We start from the raw sequence: 18,815 nt of genomic DNA on the forward strand, positions 1-18,815 counted from the left end.
AGTAATCTCCGTTGCAGATACATTAATTGCATGTTCATCTCTGCACTCGGAGGCCCAGTCGATTAAAATCATTGCTTTCAGAGAATGTTTCCATCCAAAGTTGTGTTAATGGTCTTTATTTGGCTCCGCACGGTGAACCTGGTGACAATCGTCATCCTGTCGCAGGGAAAGTGCGGTTTTCCCAAAGGCGTCACAAGGTACCTGGTTGCCATGGCAGCAGCGGATCAGCTGGTCATTCTCTTCGATCTGGTATTGAGCAAGATTCCGATGACCTGCATGCCTCTTGAGTTTTTACTTTGGTCAATACGTGTTCCCGTGTGTAACATCCACTGCGTCCTGCTCTACGCCGCCACGGACTGTTCAGTCTGGTTCACCGTCACTTTCACCTTTGATCGATTTGTTGCCATTTGTTTTCAGAAGCTGAAACGAAAATACTGCACCGGGAGATCGGCGGCTCTGGTTCTGGGGACAGTGACTGTGCTGAGCTGTGTAAAGAATATATTGTGGTTCTTTTTTTTCCCAGTGGGTCATATTCGTTGTTAATTTCGTCCGTGCTCTGTGACCGTTCTTTTCGTTTTTCCGAATCTCAGGAGGAGACATTTGTACTAATTCCTGTCCTTCTCACACAATATTCCCCTTAATTCCAATATTCTACACTTAATTGCATGTGAAGCCTTGACATCACCATTTTAATACGACCGTGCCCCTGCCGGTATTCCGTGCGAACCGAATCAGATACGCCCAATGTCGCTCCATCGCTTTCCTCTGGCGAGGAACGGTTCCAAGAGTCCGAGCCTGTGAGCCGCTCGGGAAGACTGGTTACCGTGAACAGACTGCAAATTTCTGCTTGCTAACCGTGTTATTTGCAGATCTATCTGCCACCTCGAGAATAATTTAATAACTCGCACTCGTAAAACGACTCATCCAATCGCGCGACCCTAGCAGCAATACCCTGCGCAAAGCCACCGAAACATAAAATAATTGTTTGGACACTTTCCGTCGTGGTGTTCCTATCTGTCGAATTGGATTGAGTACATAGTGTATGTGGGGATGGTGACTGCAGAGGAAAGGGCGCATGATATCTATTTATTCATTGATTTTCCCGTAGATTGGCCTTTCTCATTCTGCGGTGGATCATCCGCCGTTCTACTCATTTCCCGCTGCCGTCTCTAAAGCGTTACGATCTGTGTGCCCTCCGCGTACTCCGGATTCCTGCCACGGACCAAACACCTTTGTGTTAATAATCATTGTAAATTGTTCTATTAGAATTGCACCTGCCAAGGCACGACAGTTGGGATTTGACAGGAAGTAAAACTTTTTAGAAGGACTGGTTCCGCTAGGCTGAGGCATGAGACTGAGTTGCATTGGATAGCATGGTTTTAAATACAGAGAGCTGTTGTGGAGGGTAGCCGTTCTCCATGGGGCAATTGTTGGAAATGTTCTGGCGATTGACTTGGATCAAAATGAGAGCTGCTGATAAAAACTCTTGATGACGACACAAACGTGACGGAGTTGTTGGTGATTAGGGAGCTACGAAAAAGTACAGCTGGAAATGTGGCCAGAGAAATGACAACTCTCAATTCCAGAACATCGGTGACATATCGACCTGCAATGCCTTTGTCACATGCATGGAGCTGAAACCTACCTGGAGGGCAAGCAAGAGCGTCTGACGGTAGTTCGTTCTGCAGCAGTTTCGAAAGGCCCATGTGACTCGTTTTATCTGGTAAGGACGGTGCCGCGATCCGAAACTGGCTCTGATCAACAACAAGTCTCACAAGAAGCCAACACAAGAGGACAGGAGATGCAACTTCTGCTTTGCCAGAAAAGTAGTGCAAAACGGGGTCAACTTGCTGCAAATGTGGGAAACACATTTGCAGGGGCCACACCCGCGAGGTTTCCAGCACTGCTTTGTTTGCGGAGACTAGTTTTCAAATAGCAATTATAGTTTTGTGTTGCTTGTTGGTTGAGTTAGTTAATTTAATGTTGAATTAATAGTTAATAGTTATAATTACATAGTAGTTATGAGGATACATTATGATATAGCAGTGAGGACCTGTTTGATGGTGGTAATGATTATAAATGGTTATATAACATAACCCCACAGTTCCTTAATGTGCTTGCCATTTTCACTATCAACAAATATACTTAAATCATTATGATCGTTATGTTTTCAGGTCTTAGGTTCAATGGGACATTATTTTACGTGATATTAGAGGCTTTTGCTACATAAACGAATATTTTTTTTCTCTATAAAATAGACTCTCACTGCACTCTGAAACATTAATTAAAGATTAATCACCGATTTACTAATGTCAGCTAGGCTATTTATACATTCCGAAAATAACTATGGTTCAGGATTTGGTATAGACACTTATTATGAGGGGGATTCTTGGACCGAGTTAAACTTGACCCGGACTATAATGTGAAGGGAGAGAATATGAACAGTATGTAAGGATTAATTCGGCATATTGTAGTGTTATTAAAGCATTGATTTCTGTATGTTGTGTGTGCTTGCAATTTGTTTATCTATTGAATAAGTTGTTGTTCTTTGTTCATCCTCTGTTACTATATCCGGACGGTTATTACGGATTATCACCTCTGTAATCACTGCTTGGTGGTCATTTAATATCTTGAAACCTGACTGCTGTATTGATAGTAAGCTGTTGTGTCGTTTCTGTTTCTCCTCAGCTGGTGAAACGTCATGTCCCGACACGGCCGGACACGCTCATTTCTAATTTGCTCGAAACTTTCAGACTATTGTTATGTACCCCGTAACTGGGTGTCTGACCAGCAAAGATAGAATAATCCGTTAGAGTCTGCTGGTACTATTTTCAAAAGTGTTTATTCGTAAAATACACAAATCAATATAAAATGCAAATATACAGATAATACAAGTTAGCAATAATAAACCTAAAAATGTGGGAATAATAAGAATCAATGATAAACACACTCTACCGATGTCTAGGGGATAATGAATTGTTATACAAAGGTATAGAGTTCAGTTCAGTTCATACGTGCTGAGGTAGATATGGTCGTTGTGTTGTCATCGTTGGAGAGAGAGAGAGAGAGAGAGAGAGAGAGAGAGAGCGAACAGTCATAGCTACAATCAGGCAAACCTTTCTTTACGTTCTTGATCCGTCGATGTGTTGTGGCCATTCAGGTATGACCCCTCTGTCCTTCAGCAAGACCGTTCTTCAGTGGTGGTCTCGTCAGTCTGGCATGAGTGGACAAACACACAAGCCCCCACCGACCCTGATATAAAACTGTGAGTTTTACTGACCGATCTCTTTGTTCGGTCTCCGATGCCGCAAACCTTCTCGTGGGTTCCAACACTCAATCAGTGCTCAATGGTGTGTCTCCTGGCGTGTCTGAAGGGTGTCTCACTAGACCTCATTTTTATCCCTACTCACGGGGTCTCAGTTTTCAAACAAGTGTGAGTGACTGTGTCCACCAAACCAGCCCACTCTGGCTGTCCACGGAGGAATTTTAATGAACAGAATGGTACAAGACCAATAACCCTCTTAGAAGTCTTAAGTCTTTCAGAAGTCATAATATGGTGAATCAACGAGTCTCCCTCCCCTGCGTTATCTCTCTCTTATCCTCTTATCTGTAGCAGATGTTCCAGATCCAGCATGTTTTCCCTTACATCTCTCTCTCTCTCTCTCTCTCTCTCTCTCTCTCTCTCTCTCTCTCTCTCTCCTCTCTCTCTCTCTCTCTCTCTCTCTCTCCTCTCTCTCTCTCTCTCTCTCTCTCTCTCTCTCTCTCTCTCTCTCTCTCTCTCTCTCTCTCTCTTTCTCTCTCTCTCTTTCTCTCATTAGCAGCATAGCAACAGCAACTGTTTGTGATTCTCTCGGAGGGGTGGGACGTGCAACTCTGCACCCTTCTGCCCATCAGAACTATTCATCGTAACACTATCCTGCTGATGTTTAATATTATGGCCTTTTGAAGATGACAAGAAACATTACTGCGTAGGCCCTTCTCTGATGGGATGCGGTGATCAGTGGATTTCCGCAGCAATCGCTTTTGGGACCTCTTCTTATCGCGTTGTCCATCACTGATCCGGATGACGTTTTGAAAGCTTTCTGGCAGGGTTTGTCGATCATGAGAAGGTTGATGGAAGGGCAGGTATCGTTGATGAAGCACGGCGCTTGAAGGAGGAATAAACCATCGGATAACAGGCAAATAATTTACAGAGGAATATAATGTAGGGGCATGCAGAGTCTCACACTTTGGCAGAGGGAATACAAGCGTGCACTATTTCGAAAATGGGAAGAATGATTGAATTGGAAAATCAGAGTTGCAGTGCCGCAGGAAATTCTGCAGATTGAGTCTGTGTTGAGGGAGACAGATGCATGTCCCAATCCATTTCCAGAGGACTGGTGTATAAAAAAAGCTCCTGCGCCATGTAGTAAACTGTATACTCTCTGTAGAGGCCTAGACTATTTTATAAATGGGGAGAGCATTGGGAAAAAATAATCAGAGATGCACAACCTTTTGGGAGGATTCTGTACAGGAAAATTTGCAAGAAAGGTGACGAAGCCAAATGCAATGTTAGCGTACATTTCCAGACGACTGTGATATAAAATAACCTATTTAGAAACCCATTAATCTGGAAATTGTACATAGTTGTGACCGCACAAACACGTAGCACGGTCAGCAAATCCTTTCAACTTCGCTCTTACCTCCCGGAACCGGCAGTGCTGAGCTTCGTTACTCATCGTACCAATGTCATTGGTAACTCAAAGGCCCAAACTATTGAGCTGTGCACCCTCCCAGTCAAGAATGCTGAGGACTCGATCCGAGATATCGCTGAAGCTGTCGCCGATAGAACCACCTGTCCGCACCACTAACGAACATCCTAACACCACAGCGTGACTTTCACCATGCCGCCCCGCCCACACACACGCACACACACACATACACTGACACCGCTCAACGCCCACTTGCATTCTGAGTCACAGAGGCAAACTAAGTGCCTGCGACTAGACCACTGTGACTCAACACAGCTAGGTGATTCTCCCGACACACGAACTCCGCGACAGTATCCAAAATGTTGAGGGAGATGGCCACGTGGGAACTCTGCCCTGGCCTCTTCAGCCGTTTCTCCTTCGTGACTGTCACAAAGTCTGTTGTGCCCTATTCCCTGTGTGTAACTGTCTCTCTATATGTCCATCACAGCTTCAGCATCCCGAATGATCTGCAGCTCATCCAGTTCCAGCTTCACCTCCTTAACACAGATTGTCAGAAAATGCATCTGAACGCATTTCTCTCAGCATTCGTCGAGAGGATTACAGGAGTTCTCTTGACCTTCGCAGATCCGGCAGACAGAGCATTGAACTGTACCACTTCGCAGCACTGTTATCCAATCTGATGAGATATAAAGAACGGAAGAACAAAAAAGACTTAGGCAAGTGCTTTACTTTTCTTTGCCGACTTTGATGGATTCTCCCGGAGCAGACGCCTCGGCGAGCAGAAGCCTGGAGATCACCTGCTTAGCGGTCCATTCAGTGACGGCTACTGTATATTCCCCTGCTTTCTTCCTGCGGTTCAACGACAAAAGCTGCCTGGTCGCTGGACAAAGCTGCTTTTCACTGTAAGAACACGCTGTGGCTTTTTATACACGTGCTGATTGAAGTCTCTCCTCCCAAATCACCCGAAGACCCGAGAGGCTGCTGGTCCAAACTATATTTCTGAAAACCATTTTTTGTAATTATCTATATCGATATGATTTTCAATCTACCCATGCAAATATAATTTTTAAGAACAATCTATGAAATAGTTATTTTCAATCTGTTCATATCATCATTATGGTTTATTGACTTTTTTTAGTTGCTGCGTGAACCCGCCTTTATAGACCGGTTGTAGATCAGTATCCAGCTGTGTGCGAACAGGTTTCTTGATTTTAAAGACACGGCACGGCACGTATCCGTGGACAGCCGGCGACGGGGATTATTAGATAGATTTCCAGCCTGTATTTGATTCAATTCTCTGACATTCCACAAATAAAGGGTTAACTGCACCTGTCTTTCAGTACAACCTCATTAAGGGAGTGTCCGTGGGGATTGTCGACGTCACCGCGGAGCTGTAGCTGCCGGTTGCCTGCTCTATTAATATGTACGGTATCCGTGACAGTGACAGCTTCAATAAGAGCCGCCATTCTACGCTATCAGAGACCAGCGGCTGCAGAAAGAGAGAAGACAGCGGTTGGATCGGGAACAGGAATCTGAACTATCCCGGCAATGGATTATAATCTGCGAAATGCACCGCGCAATGCCAGGGGAATTGAGAAGAAAGCTTTCTGGGCGTATTATGCTCTTGTTGAAAATTCCGAAGGGCTAACGTGGGACTTTCGAATCACCTTGGCGCTTATAACATTGCAAGTGGTTTATTACCCTGTCCTCGCCATTGTAGCTCTTCTGGGTAAGTTTATCGTCTCTTCCTCATGATGACGTTCAAAAATATATGTCCGCTGCTTACGAAAACAGGTTCAGTGAACTCGGCCTTTTCTCCTTGGAACGACGAAGGATGAGAGGTGACCTGATAGAGGTGTATTAAATGATGAGAGAGATTGATCGTGTGAATAGTCAGTGTGTTTTTGCAAGTGCTGAAATGGTTGCCAGAAAAGGTCGAAGTTTAAGATGCTGCATTAGAAGTTTAAGTTTAAGAGTCCTTGTCTCGTCCGGGGCCGGTGGTATGTCCAGCGTCCTTTCTTCCTCACTTGCTGGAAAGTGGGAACAGAGCAGATGTCATATTCAGCGCACTCACTACTCTGCATAAAAAAAGACATGCTGCCGGAAACGCTGGTCGAGGTGGACATGAGAGGGTCTTTTATGAGACTTGTGGATAGTGTCATAACGGCAATATTGGGAGTGGACCCAAATGCAAGACACATACACTGAACTGCAAGAAACAGGACATGGCGTGGGAAGGGAGCAGGCAAAGTGAGGAAGAAAGGACGCTGGACATACCACCGGCCCCGGACGAGACAAGGACTCCGGGCCTGGGATAGGACCTGACTCGTGTAGGGAACCAGGACATGGAACAGGGGACTGGGAGGCCGGGGTTACACTCCGAGCCAGAGATGGAGATGAACACAGAACCTGAGTCTGGACTCGGGCTCGGACCCCAGAACCATTCGAGGATGTGACGAGGTTACAGGACGAGGAGAGGCAACAGGACTGGACGTGAGACTCGTGGACAGGATACGGAAACTCCAGCACAGGACGGGGGCAAAAGGCACCGGGCTGGGCAAGGTACAGATGATCTCAGCCAGTCAAATGACAAGACGAGAACACAAAGCCGTGGCTAGGACAGGACAAGAACCTTCGAAGCGATTAGGACAGGACGATAACTCGAAGCTTTGACTTGCTCGAGGAAGAGACAGGAACGCAAGGCTTTGGTCATGGGAGAGACAGCAACACAGAACACTGAGCGTGGGTCGAGGGAGGACAGGCGTGGTCGACGGTGAACAGGCACGCAGAGTCCTGGGTCGAGGGAGAGACAGGAATGCAGAACACTGAGCCGGGTACCCTCCTGATTGCAGGACGTAGAACCGGGACGAAATACTCATCACACTGAACACGACGAGAGAGTTCCCAACGCAAAGTAGCGGCAAAACGGCCGGACATATCTAGCGAAGGCGTGGACACGGACAGTTCACAACGCTAGGTAGCAGCAAATGGCCGGTCCTATCCAGCGAAGACGTGGACACAGACAGATAGTTCCAAACAGGGCAAGGCTCCAGGCAGAGGCAAGGCGAGGCAAGGTTTCAGGCAGAGGCAAGGCGAGGCAAAGCTTCAAACAGAGGCAAGGCGTGGAATAGTAAGTATATTGGATCAGTACATATGCAGTTGATAGTAAGGAAGGTGGCGTTGTGGATCATGAAGTATGTTTTCAAAGCTTGCAGAGAAAATTAGGTCAGTTAGAAGAGTGGGCTGAAAAATGGTATCTGGAGTTTAATGCTGATAAGTGTGAGGTGCTACATTTTGGTAGAAATAATCCAAATAGGACATACATAGTAAAGGGTAGGAAATAGAAGAATGCAGTAGAACAGAGTGATCTAGGAATAATGGTGCATAGTTCCCTGAAGGTGGAATCTCATATGGATAGGGTGGTGGAGAAAGCTTTTGGTATGCTGGCCTTTATAAATCAGAGCATAGAGTATGGGAGTTGGGATGTAATGTTAAAATTGTACAAGGCATTGGAAAAGGCCGAATTTCTAGTATTGTGTCCAGTTCTGGTCACCGAATTATAGGAAAGATATCAACAAAATAGCGAGAGTACAGGGGAGATTTACTCGAATGTTACCTAGGTTTTAGCACCTACGTTACAGGGAAAAGTTGAACAAGTTAGGTCTTTATTCTTTGGAGCGTTGAAGGTTGAGGGGGGATTTGATAGAGGTTTTGAAACCTATGAGGGGGATAGAACGAGTAGACGTGGATGGGCTTTTTCAATAGCGTGTAGGGGAGATTCGAAAAAGAGGACAGGATATGAGAGTTAGGGGGCCAAAATTTAAGTGTGACACGAATTTCTTTACTCAGAGGCTGGTAGCCATGTGGAATGCTCTTGCAGTAGAAGTGTTAGAGGCAGGTTCGGAAAGTCATTTAAAGTAAAATTGGATAGGTATATGGACAGGAAAGGAATGGAGGGTTATTGGCTGAGTGCGCACCAGTGGGACTAGCTGAGAATAATCCTTCAGTAACGAATAGAAGGGCTGAGATGTCCTGGTTCCGTGCTGTAATTGTTATATGGTGGCAAGGCTACAGGCAGACGCAGGACGAGGCAAGGCTCCGGACACTGGTTACAGGGCAAGGCTCCGGACACAGGTTACAGGGCAAGGCTCCGGACATAGGTTACAGGGCAAGGCTCCGGACATAGGTTACAGGGCAAGGCTCCGGACACTGGTTACAGGGCAAGGCTCCGGACACTGGTTACAGGGCAAGGCTCCGGACACAGGTTACAGGGCAAGGCTCCGGACATAGGTTACAGTGCATGGCTCCAGAAACTGGTTACAGGGCAAGGCGCCGGACACAGGTTGCAGGACAAGGCTCCGGACACAGGTTGCAGAGCAAGGCTCCGGACACAGGTTACAGGGCAAGGCTCCGGACACAGGTTACAGGACAAGGCTCCGGACACAGGTTACAGGGCAAGGCTCCAGACACTGGTTACAGGGCAAGGCTCCAGACACAGGTTACAGGGCAAGGCTCCAGACACTGGTTACAGGGCAAGGCTCCAGACACAGGTTGCAGGGCAAGGCTCCGGACATAGGTTACCGTGCAAGGCTCCGGACACAGGTTACAGGACAAGGCTCCAGACACAGGTTGCAGGACAAGGCTCCGGACACAGGTTACAGGGCAAGGCTCCGGACACAGGTTACCGTGCAAGGCTCCGGACACAGGTTACAGGACAAGGCTCCGGACACAGGTTACAGGGCAAGGCTCCGGACACAGGTTACAGGGGAAGGCTCCGGACATAGGTTACAGGGCAAGGCTCCGGAGACTGTTTGCAGGGAAAGGTTCCGGAGACATTGACAGAGTTTCTATGTTTCTACGTTTCTAGATCGCTTTCATTGTCAGATTATGCCAGTCCGAACAAATGGACAATTTCTGCTCCTCTTGCTGATGTACTTATGTTCTCGTGTTGAAAGCTGAGGTGACCTGAGTTGCTTTCAGCGTGAAAGATGGCATATTAATCAGTATATTATTTTCTTAACACTTCCCGGTCTCAACTTCTTCTGACGGCAAAGATCAGAATACATTGAAACCATCCACTAATATCCCCGATTAGCCCACAGGGCACAAAAGCTGATTTCAGCCATTCGAGCACCGAGCCTTCCCCATCATATCTGATTTATCATCCCTCTCAACCACATTCTGACTCACACTCCTCGAATCCATCGACACCCCGAGAAATCATGTGCATATCACTCTCCGTTGCAAATGGTTCCACTGAACTGGCCTCCGTAGCCGTCTGGGGCAAAAAATTCCATACATTCAGAAGCCTTTGTGTAAGGAAATTATCCTTCATCTCCGGTCCAAAGTGATGTCGTTCTATTGTGAAATATCGACTTCAGGTGCGGACTCCCTACCTACAGAAGTTACATCTCCAGGCCCACGATACCTCGGCCTTTCAATATTCGGTAGGAATCAATAAGATTCCCTACATTCTCCTGAAATTCAGCAGGTATATTATATTCACCACCGAATTAGTAATGGCTCCCGATAATCACCTTAGCAAATGCATTAATTCCATAATCATCTGTGCTCTCGGAAATGCTGTCGACTAAGATAATAGTTCACAGAGGATGTTTCCATCAAATTGTGTGTTAATTGTCTTTATTTCTCTCCGCACAGTGAACATTGTAACAATCGTCATCCTGTCCCGGGGAAACTGCGGTCTCTCCAAAGGCGACACAAGGTACCTGGTTGCCATGGTCGCAGCAGGTCAGTTGGTCGTTTTCTTCGATCAGTTATTGAGCAAAATTCCGAAGACGTACATTGAAGCAAATGTTTTCCTCTGGTCGCGTCGTGTTCCCGTGTGTAATACCCACGCCGTCGTGTTCTACGCCGCCACGGACTATTCCGTCTGGTTCACCATCACGTTCAACTTTGATCGATTTGTCGCCATTAGTTTTCAGAAGCTGAAAAGAAAATACTGCACCGGGAGAGGGGCGGCTCTGGTTCTGGGGACAGTGACTGTGCTGAGCTGCGTAAAGAACATCTTTTGGTACTTCTTGCTCGAAGGGTAATATGCGGTATTCAGTACATCCCTCCTCTGGGCAGTTACCATTTATTTTCCCCACTTCAGCTGTCAACATTTCTGCTGATTCATTTCGGCCTCACCCCAGTATTCCCCTTTGTCCTGATTCTCCTGCTCAACAGTTTAACTATCAGACACGTCTTAGTGGCCAGCCGAGCCCGGAGGAGACTCCGTGGTCTGCGCGATGGCGAGACGGCCGCCGACCCGGAGATGAAGAACCGCAGGCAATCCCTCCTGTTACTACTGGTGATGTCAGGGAATTTCATCCTGCTGTGGGCGCTGCTGACGGTGTATTCCGTATGGGAGAGTCTCAGTGATTCCGTTCCCTTGATACCCCCGATATCTCTTCGGGAGCTGGGCTACATGCTGCAAACGCTGAGCTGCTGCACCAACACCGCCCTTTACGCCGTAGTCCAGGCGAGGTTCAGGGTTCAGCTGAAAGAGACGGTGACATTTCCCTTCCGTCAAATGACAAATTTCACGCGGGGATGTCAGGAGAGCATTAATCCTCAGTGACGCCCCAAACTATCCTATTCCGTCAGTGGCATGTGCAGTTCCATTGGCGCTGTGGACGTCCCTGAATATCTCCCGCCCTCCACGCCTCGATGCACCAACAGGATCTGAGAGTATACCCCTTTCTACCTCCAGACTGCCTGTTCCAGTTTACTTTCTTCATGAGTTCTCTGAAATGTCCCCCTCAGTACCACCAAGTGGGTTGTTCTAACCTTATTTGCATGCGAATCTTTGCCATCACCATCGCAATACGACAGTTGTGCCTTGCTTGTGTTCCGTGCAGACCGAATCCCAGTCTGGGTATGCCCGATGTAGCTCCATCTCTTTCATCTGTCGATGACTATTGGTTCTAAGAGCCCCTGCATTTGAGCCGTTAAGGAAGACTTGTTACAGCGGTTTGAGCAAGGTCTTGGCCATATTGACGGAGACGCTGTCAGGATTGACAGCAGTACCGAAATGCGGTGAGTTTCTGGTGAAACAGAGGAACATGCAGAATACATGCATTCTAAAAACAAATAAATACTCAAATGACAAATTAGCACAATCGTGGCAAAATGTTAAAACAAACGAGAAGGCATGTAACAAAGAAAGAAACTAGCGGGAAAACAGAGTATATGGCTGTTTTTCAGAAACTACAGAGAACAACTAACAAAATCACTAGAAGGGAAAATATGAAATATGAAGCAAGATTGTGAAGAACATCAAGGTGGGTAGTGAAATCATTTTCAAGTATAGAAAAGTCAAATAGAAATGAGAGTGGATATAGGACGCTAGCAAATTAGGCAAGATAAATAAAATCGAGAGCAAGGTCATGGCAGATGAAGTAAATGAGTATTTTGCAACAATCATCACATTGGAAGACACTACCAGTTTGCCTGATGTTGCAGTGTGCGAAGGAACAGAAGTTGTGCGTTTTTTTTCTTACAAGAGAGAAGTTGCTCAAAAAGCTGAAAGACCAAAGGGTACAAAATTCACCCGGAGCAGATAAACTCCACATCAGGGTTCTTAAAGAGTGAGCGGTAGAGATTGTGGATGCATTAGCAATGAAATTTCTAAAGTCATTGGACTCTCGCATGGTAACAGAGTCTGACAAATTGCAAATGCCACTTTACCCTCTGGGAAGATAGCAGAAAGCGAATTATATAACTGACAGCCTCATCTTAATGGTTAGGAAGAAGTGAGAAGAATGTTGTGAGATCGCATTTAAACATTTCTAATGTTGAAAAGCCGCGGTAGTGTGGGTGTGGAAAGTATGTTTCCCAAGGTTGCGGTGTCTAAGACAGGAGGACGTAGTCTCACAGACCAGAGGCGTCTTTTTAAAACATGGATGTGGAGAACTTCCTTTTTCTAGAGGGTGGTGAGCTTGGGGAATTTGTTTCCACGTTCAGCTCTGGAGGCCAGGTCATTCGGTGCATTTGAGGCAGAGATTTATAGAGTGTTGGCATCAATCGTTACGGCGAGAAGACCAAAAATGGAAGTGAGAAAGTGAAATAGAGGATCAGCTATGACTCGATGGGCCAAATGGTCTAATTCTGCTCCGGTATATTATAGACTGATGGCTTTGTGGTCTTAAATCCGTGAGAGTTACGGGCATTATTTTTATCTGTTTTTGTTTAGACTCTGAGCCATGCTGATTAGTGGGAATGCCTATTATCAACAGGGAACTGATTGAAACAATGTAGAGAGAAAACATGCATTGTTGCTTTCAAGTCCGAATGAATGGTCTTGGCCCGAAACATCGAGCGCTTATTCATTTCCAGAGACGCTGTCTAACCTGCTGAGCTCCTCCAGCAATCTTTACGTGATTCCGTTCTAAGTGCAAAATTCAATGCACTGTGTTTATCAAAATTATGCAATGTCCTGCTTTATATTTTTACTCTTATGTTTTACGTATTTCTTTCTGCAGTCTGTTCTACCGGCAACCTGCTTGCATTACTGTTGAAGATAAGGAATGCGTGCGATCCAATTAGTATGGTCGAATTTGGGGCAGCTTTTCTTGTTGAAGGACAATAAGGTCGGTCTAGGTTTTGTTTTTGGTTCCTCTCAATGATAGGGCATTACTCAATACGCTACCATTTACCATGTACGTTCTAGCTTGGTTAGTCCTACCAAAATGTGGCACCTCATACTTATAAGCATTAAACTCCATCTGCCATCTATCAGCCCCTCTTCTAACTGGCCTAAATCTCTCTGCAAGCTTTGAAAACCTACTTGATTATCAACAACGCTACCTATCTTAATAACATCTGCATACTTACCAATCCAGTTTTCCATCCCATCATCCAGAAAATTAATGTACAAACGTTTGTATATGACAAACAACACTGGACCCAGTACAGATCCCAAAGGCACACAACTAGTCGCCGGCCTCCAAAACTGACAAACAGTTTTCCACTTCTACTCTTTGGCATTGCCCATCCAGCCACTGTTGAATCTGTTTAACTGCTTAACTATTAATACCAAACCATTGGACTTTCCTAAATATCCTACCGTGTGGAACCTTGACAATATAGACACGTCCATATAGAGAACATTAATATAACTGTAGAAACGCTTTGGATATATTTGCACTTTACTTGTCAAAACAACCCCTTAACTTCTTTTAGCATTTCTAATTATTTTTTAAAGATTCTTTTTACATTCTTTATAATCTTAGAACACCTCATTTCCTCCATGCTTCTTATATTTATTGTAGAGCTCTCTCTTTTTTCCGAACCGATTTCCAATATCCCTAGAAATCCATGACTCTCTCAAACGTTTAAACTTTCCTTTCAACCTTACAGGAACATAAAGATTCTGTACGCTAAAAATTTCCCATTTAAATTGCCTCCATCTCTCTATTACATCCTTCGCATAAAACAAATTGCCCCAATCCACTTCTTCTAAATCCCTTCGAAATCTCCTTAGCGTTAGGCTTTATCTAATCAAAAATCTCAACCCTGGGTCGAGACCTATCTTTCTCCATAATTATTTCGAAATTAATGGCATTGTGATCACTGGGCCGGAAGTGCTCGCCAACACATACCTCCGTCACCTGACCTATCTCATTCCCTAACAGGAAATCCAGCACTGCCACTTCTCTAGTTGGTACCTCAATGTATTGCTGCAAAATAAAATATACCCTGCACACATTTTACAAACTCTAAACCATCCAGCCGTTTTACAGAATGGGTTTCACAATCGATGTGTGTAAAATTAAAATCTCCCACAATCACAACCTTGGACTTACTACAAATATCTGCCATCTCCTCACAAATTTTCTCCCCCAATTCTCACTCCCTATAAAGTGCTCTATAATCATTCCCTATAAGTGTTACTACACCTTTCGCATTTCTCAATCCCAACCCAGTAATCACCCTAGACGAGCCCTCTAATGTATCCTGCCAGAGCGCCGCTGTAATATTTACTCTGACAAGCAGTTCAACACATACTCCTCTTGTACCTCCGATTGCAGCAAACCTGAATAACCGAAAAGCAGGAATATTTAGATGCCAGTCACACCCCTCCTGCAAACATGTTTCACTGAGAGCTACACCATCATATTTCCAGGTATCAATCCAAGCTCTAAGCTCATCCACCTTTCTTACAATGCTCCTAGCATTAAAAAAATGTATTTACGAATTTCTCCAACTCTTACAGTTGTTAATCACTTACAGAGCAAACAACTTTTCTTTCTTCTTTTTCTGCCTTCTCCTCTCCCCTTCCTTCCCTTCTTCCTCTGAGCCCTCACCTTCTCTATATCCTGACTTCCCTCCCTCTCGCACTGTCTAGAATATTTCCCTATTTGTGAGCTCTCTCCTGGTCTCTTCAATATGATTCCCACCCCCAACCATTCTAACTTAAAGTCTCCCCAGTAGCTTTAGCAAATCTCCCTCAAAGATACTGGCTTCCCTATGATTTGTATGTGCCCGTCCTTTTTGTACAGGTCACAGCAGCCCCAAAAGAGGTCCCAATGATCCGGAAAGTTGAATCACTGCCCACTGCCCTTGCTGCAATCCCTCAGCACCTCAACGAGATTGGATTGATTTTTGCATAGTAGAGGACTTAAGAGTTGTCGGGAAAAGACAACAAGGTGGATGTTATCTCTTTCCAGATACAGCAATTCAAAACCATCTCTGCTCTATGAAGTGCTATCGATTAACATAATTGTTCAGAGAATACTTCCATCCAAATGTGTGTTAATGGTCTTTATTAGCCCCCACAGTGAACATGGTGAAATCAAGAAGTATAAAAAAAAACTGGATTAACTCAGGAGGTAGGGCAGCATCCGTTGAAAGAAGCGGTCAACGTGTCGGGTCGAAACCCTTCGTCAGGACTAAAGCAGGAGGGGATAGGGGCCCGATAAAGAAGGTGGGGAGGTTGTGCAAAACCGATCAGAGGAAAGATCAAGGGGTGGGGGAGGTGGAGAAGGAATCAGTATTGGTAGTAGCAGAACGCATAGTCATGAGAGGTGAAAGGCAGAAAGTAGAGGTGGGATGGAGAAGGGAGATTAAGTGAATTACTAGAAGTTGGAGAATTCTATGTTCATACCAAGGGGCTGGAGACTACACAGACGGTATATGAAATGTTGTTCCTCCAACCGGAGTTTGACCTCATCATGACAGTAGAGGAGGCCATGTGTGGACATATCTGAATGGGAAGGAGAGGGAGAGCTGAAGTGAGCGGCAACCGGGAGATCCTGTCTGTTGTGGCGGACGGAGCGTAGGTGCTCGACGAAGCGGTCCCCCAATCTGTGTCGGGTCTCGCCGTTGGAGAGGAGGCCACACCGGGAGCACCGGATGCAATAGATTACCCCAACAGACTCACAAGTGAAGTGTTGCCTCACCTGGAAGGACTGTTTGGGGCCCTGAATGCTGGTAAGACACGAACTGTAGGGACAGGTGAGCACTTACGCTTGCAGGGATAAGTGCCAAGAGGGACAACTGTGGGGAGGGAAGTGTGGACCAGGCAGTCAAGGAGGGAACGGTCACTGCGAATAGCAAAGAGGGGTAGAGAGGGAAATACATCATTAATGGTGGGGTCCTGTTGAAGTTGTGGGAAGTTGCGGAGGATATTATGCTGGATCCGGAGGCTCATGTAGTAGCGGAGGGCTTTGAGTCCTTCTGGATGAGGAATTGAAGTGTATAAGGATTGGACATCCATTGTGAAAGTGACCGGGCATCTGGAAGTTATTGAAGTGTTGGAGGGCCTGGGATGATTCCCGGATGTAGGTAGGGAGGGACTGAACTATGGGTGACAAAATGGAGTCGAGGTAGTCAGATACATGTTCGGTGGGACAGGAGCAGTCTGAGACTATAGGCCTACCAGGACAGACCGCCTTATGGATCCTGGGGAGGAGGTAAAAGCGAGCAGTGCGGGATATGGGAATTATGAGTTTTTTTGGCTGAGGATGAAAGGTCTCCGGAGTTGATACTCTTTGAACATGGTGACAATCGTCAGCCTGTCGCGGGGAAAGTGCGGTCTCTCCAAAGGCGTCAAAAGGTACCTGGTTGACATCGCAGCAGCGGATCAGCTCGTCGTTCTCTTCAATCTGTTACTGGGCATGATTCTGATGACTTACATGCCAGTTGAGCTTTTACTCTGGTCGTTACGTGTTTCCATGTGTAATATCCAAGCTGCCCTGCTCTTCGCCAACACGAACTGTTCTGTCTGGTTCACAGTCACTTTCACCTTTAATCGATTTTTCTCCATTTGTTTTCAGAAGCTGAAACGAAAATACTGCACCGGGAGAGCGGCGGCACTGGTTCTGGGGACAGTGATTCTGCTGAGCTACCTGAAGAATATTTTCTGGTATCTTTCGCTCCATGGGACACATACGTTGATAATGTCCACCGAGGTGTGTATGCGTCATTTTAGTTATTCCCGATCACAGGAGACAACATTTCTAATGATTCCTTCCTTCCTTACCCCAATATTCCCATTTGTCCTCATTCTGCTGCTCAACAGTTTAACCATCAGACACGTCTTCGTGGCCAGCCGAGTCCGGAGGAATCTCCATGGTTCGCGCGATGGCGAGACTCCCGCGGACCCGGAGATGAAAAACCGTAGGCAATCTCTTCTGTTACTGCTGGTGATGTCGGGAAATTTCATCCTGCTGTGGGCGCTGCTGACGGTGTGTTCCGTATGGGAAAGCCTGTTTTTTAATGTCGGCTCCATTCCCCCGAATTCTCTGCTGGAGCTGGGCTACGCGCTGCAACTGCCGAGCTGCTGCATCAACATGGCCCTTTACGCCGTGGTCCAGGCCAGGTTCAGGGCGCAGCAGAAGGAGGCGGTGAAATCGCCCTTCAGTCTCATGGCAAAGCTTATTCGGCGTTGTCGGGACATCCTTCTTCCTCAGTGACCTGTCTTCCATACCGCCCCAAAATATTCCATTCCTTCACATCCATTGAGGCTCTGAACTGCCGTGGTTAGCTCCTGCCCTTCACCCTCGATACACTGACACGATCGGCGATTTCTCCCCAGTCTGCTTTCAGCATTGCTCCTTCCAGTTTCGTTTCGCCACTAGTTCCCTATAATGTCTCCCACAGTTGTACCAATTGGGTGATTCGCACTTTCTTTGCATGCCAAACCTTGACATCAAAATCTCAATGCGGAGTTGGAACCTGATAGATTTCCATGCGGCCTTAATGGCTGCGCGGAATCCCGCAGTATCGCTCAATCTCTTTCCTCCGGCGAGGGTCCAGTGGCTTCAAGATCTGCTGCCATTAATCGGTGCAGGCGGGTCCCTTGCCAAAGACTGACCGGGAACTCCGCTCTCGACTTTGATCTTTGGAGATCTGTCTGGCTGCCACCGCGAGAACATGTCATTACCTCGCAGTGGAAAAACCACTCATCCCATCGCCGCTCGTTCTTCCCAAGCAGGAATTGCCGTCCCAGAGCGTTTGGGAAATTAATGAAATTCATGGACACTCAGTGCAGTGGAGGTCCAAACTGTCGATCTGGATTGAGTACTTTGGGACTGTGGGGAAGGTGATTGCTGAGGAAAGGGCACCTGATCTTTTTTGTATTTATTGAGATTCGGCACGAAATGTGAGATACTGTCAGATGTATGGCTCGAGCATAAACACGTTCGATTCGTTTGGATACATCAGAGCTTTTCCCCGCTGACCCTCCAGGAACAGCGCATTGCGCTGGAGCATTCCAGCTGAGTTGCTGATTGGATCGTATCCTTTCCGAAACATCGACAAACATCTTTGTTCGGTTTCCGAGAGTCTGTCATGTTTTTCCTTCTCTGTTTGATCATCCGGCGTTCTCCTCATTTCCCGCCAGTCTCTGTTGTGACGGCCTAGGTTACCTGCAACAGTTCAAATGCTAATACATTTATGTTGATAGCTTAATGGGTCACTGAAAATTGTCCCATGATTCGGGCCACTGGGAACGTGAAACATTCGCCAGTCATGGAAATGGACTGGAATTAAGGCATTTGAGAAGGACACGACCCGGGAGGTTTATCCATAAGACCGAGTTGCAGGAGAGAGCATGGAATTTAATTTGCTCCGGCAATAGAGGGCGGAAAGCAATGGTTGAGGGCAGCGATTCTGCTT

The 18,815-nt window shown here is 46.3% G+C and overlaps 1 protein-coding gene across 1 annotated transcript; it reads left to right on the forward strand.

Moving 5' to 3' along the window:
* The first annotated feature begins 16,693 nt into the window (after positions 1 to 16,693).
* Positions 16,694 to 17,611, forward strand: LOC132388230 (probable G-protein coupled receptor 139). The gene has a single exon (XM_059960572.1). It carries the CDS (start codon positions 16,694 to 16,696, stop codon positions 17,609 to 17,611), a length of 918 nt encoding a protein of 305 aa, XP_059816555.1.
* Positions 17,612 to 18,815: the final 1,204 nt, after the last annotated feature.

This window comes from Hypanus sabinus, unplaced genomic scaffold (assembly GCF_030144855.1).
Source record: "Hypanus sabinus isolate sHypSab1 unplaced genomic scaffold, sHypSab1.hap1 scaffold_280, whole genome shotgun sequence".
Lineage (NCBI taxonomy): Eukaryota > Metazoa > Chordata > Chondrichthyes > Myliobatiformes > Dasyatidae > Hypanus > Hypanus sabinus.

Excerpts from the sequence above, each read along its gene's own strand:
- LOC132388230 (XM_059960572.1), top strand. The coding sequence starts at position 16,694 with ATGGTGACAATCGTCAGCCTGTCGCGGGGAAAGTGCGGTCTCTCCAAA.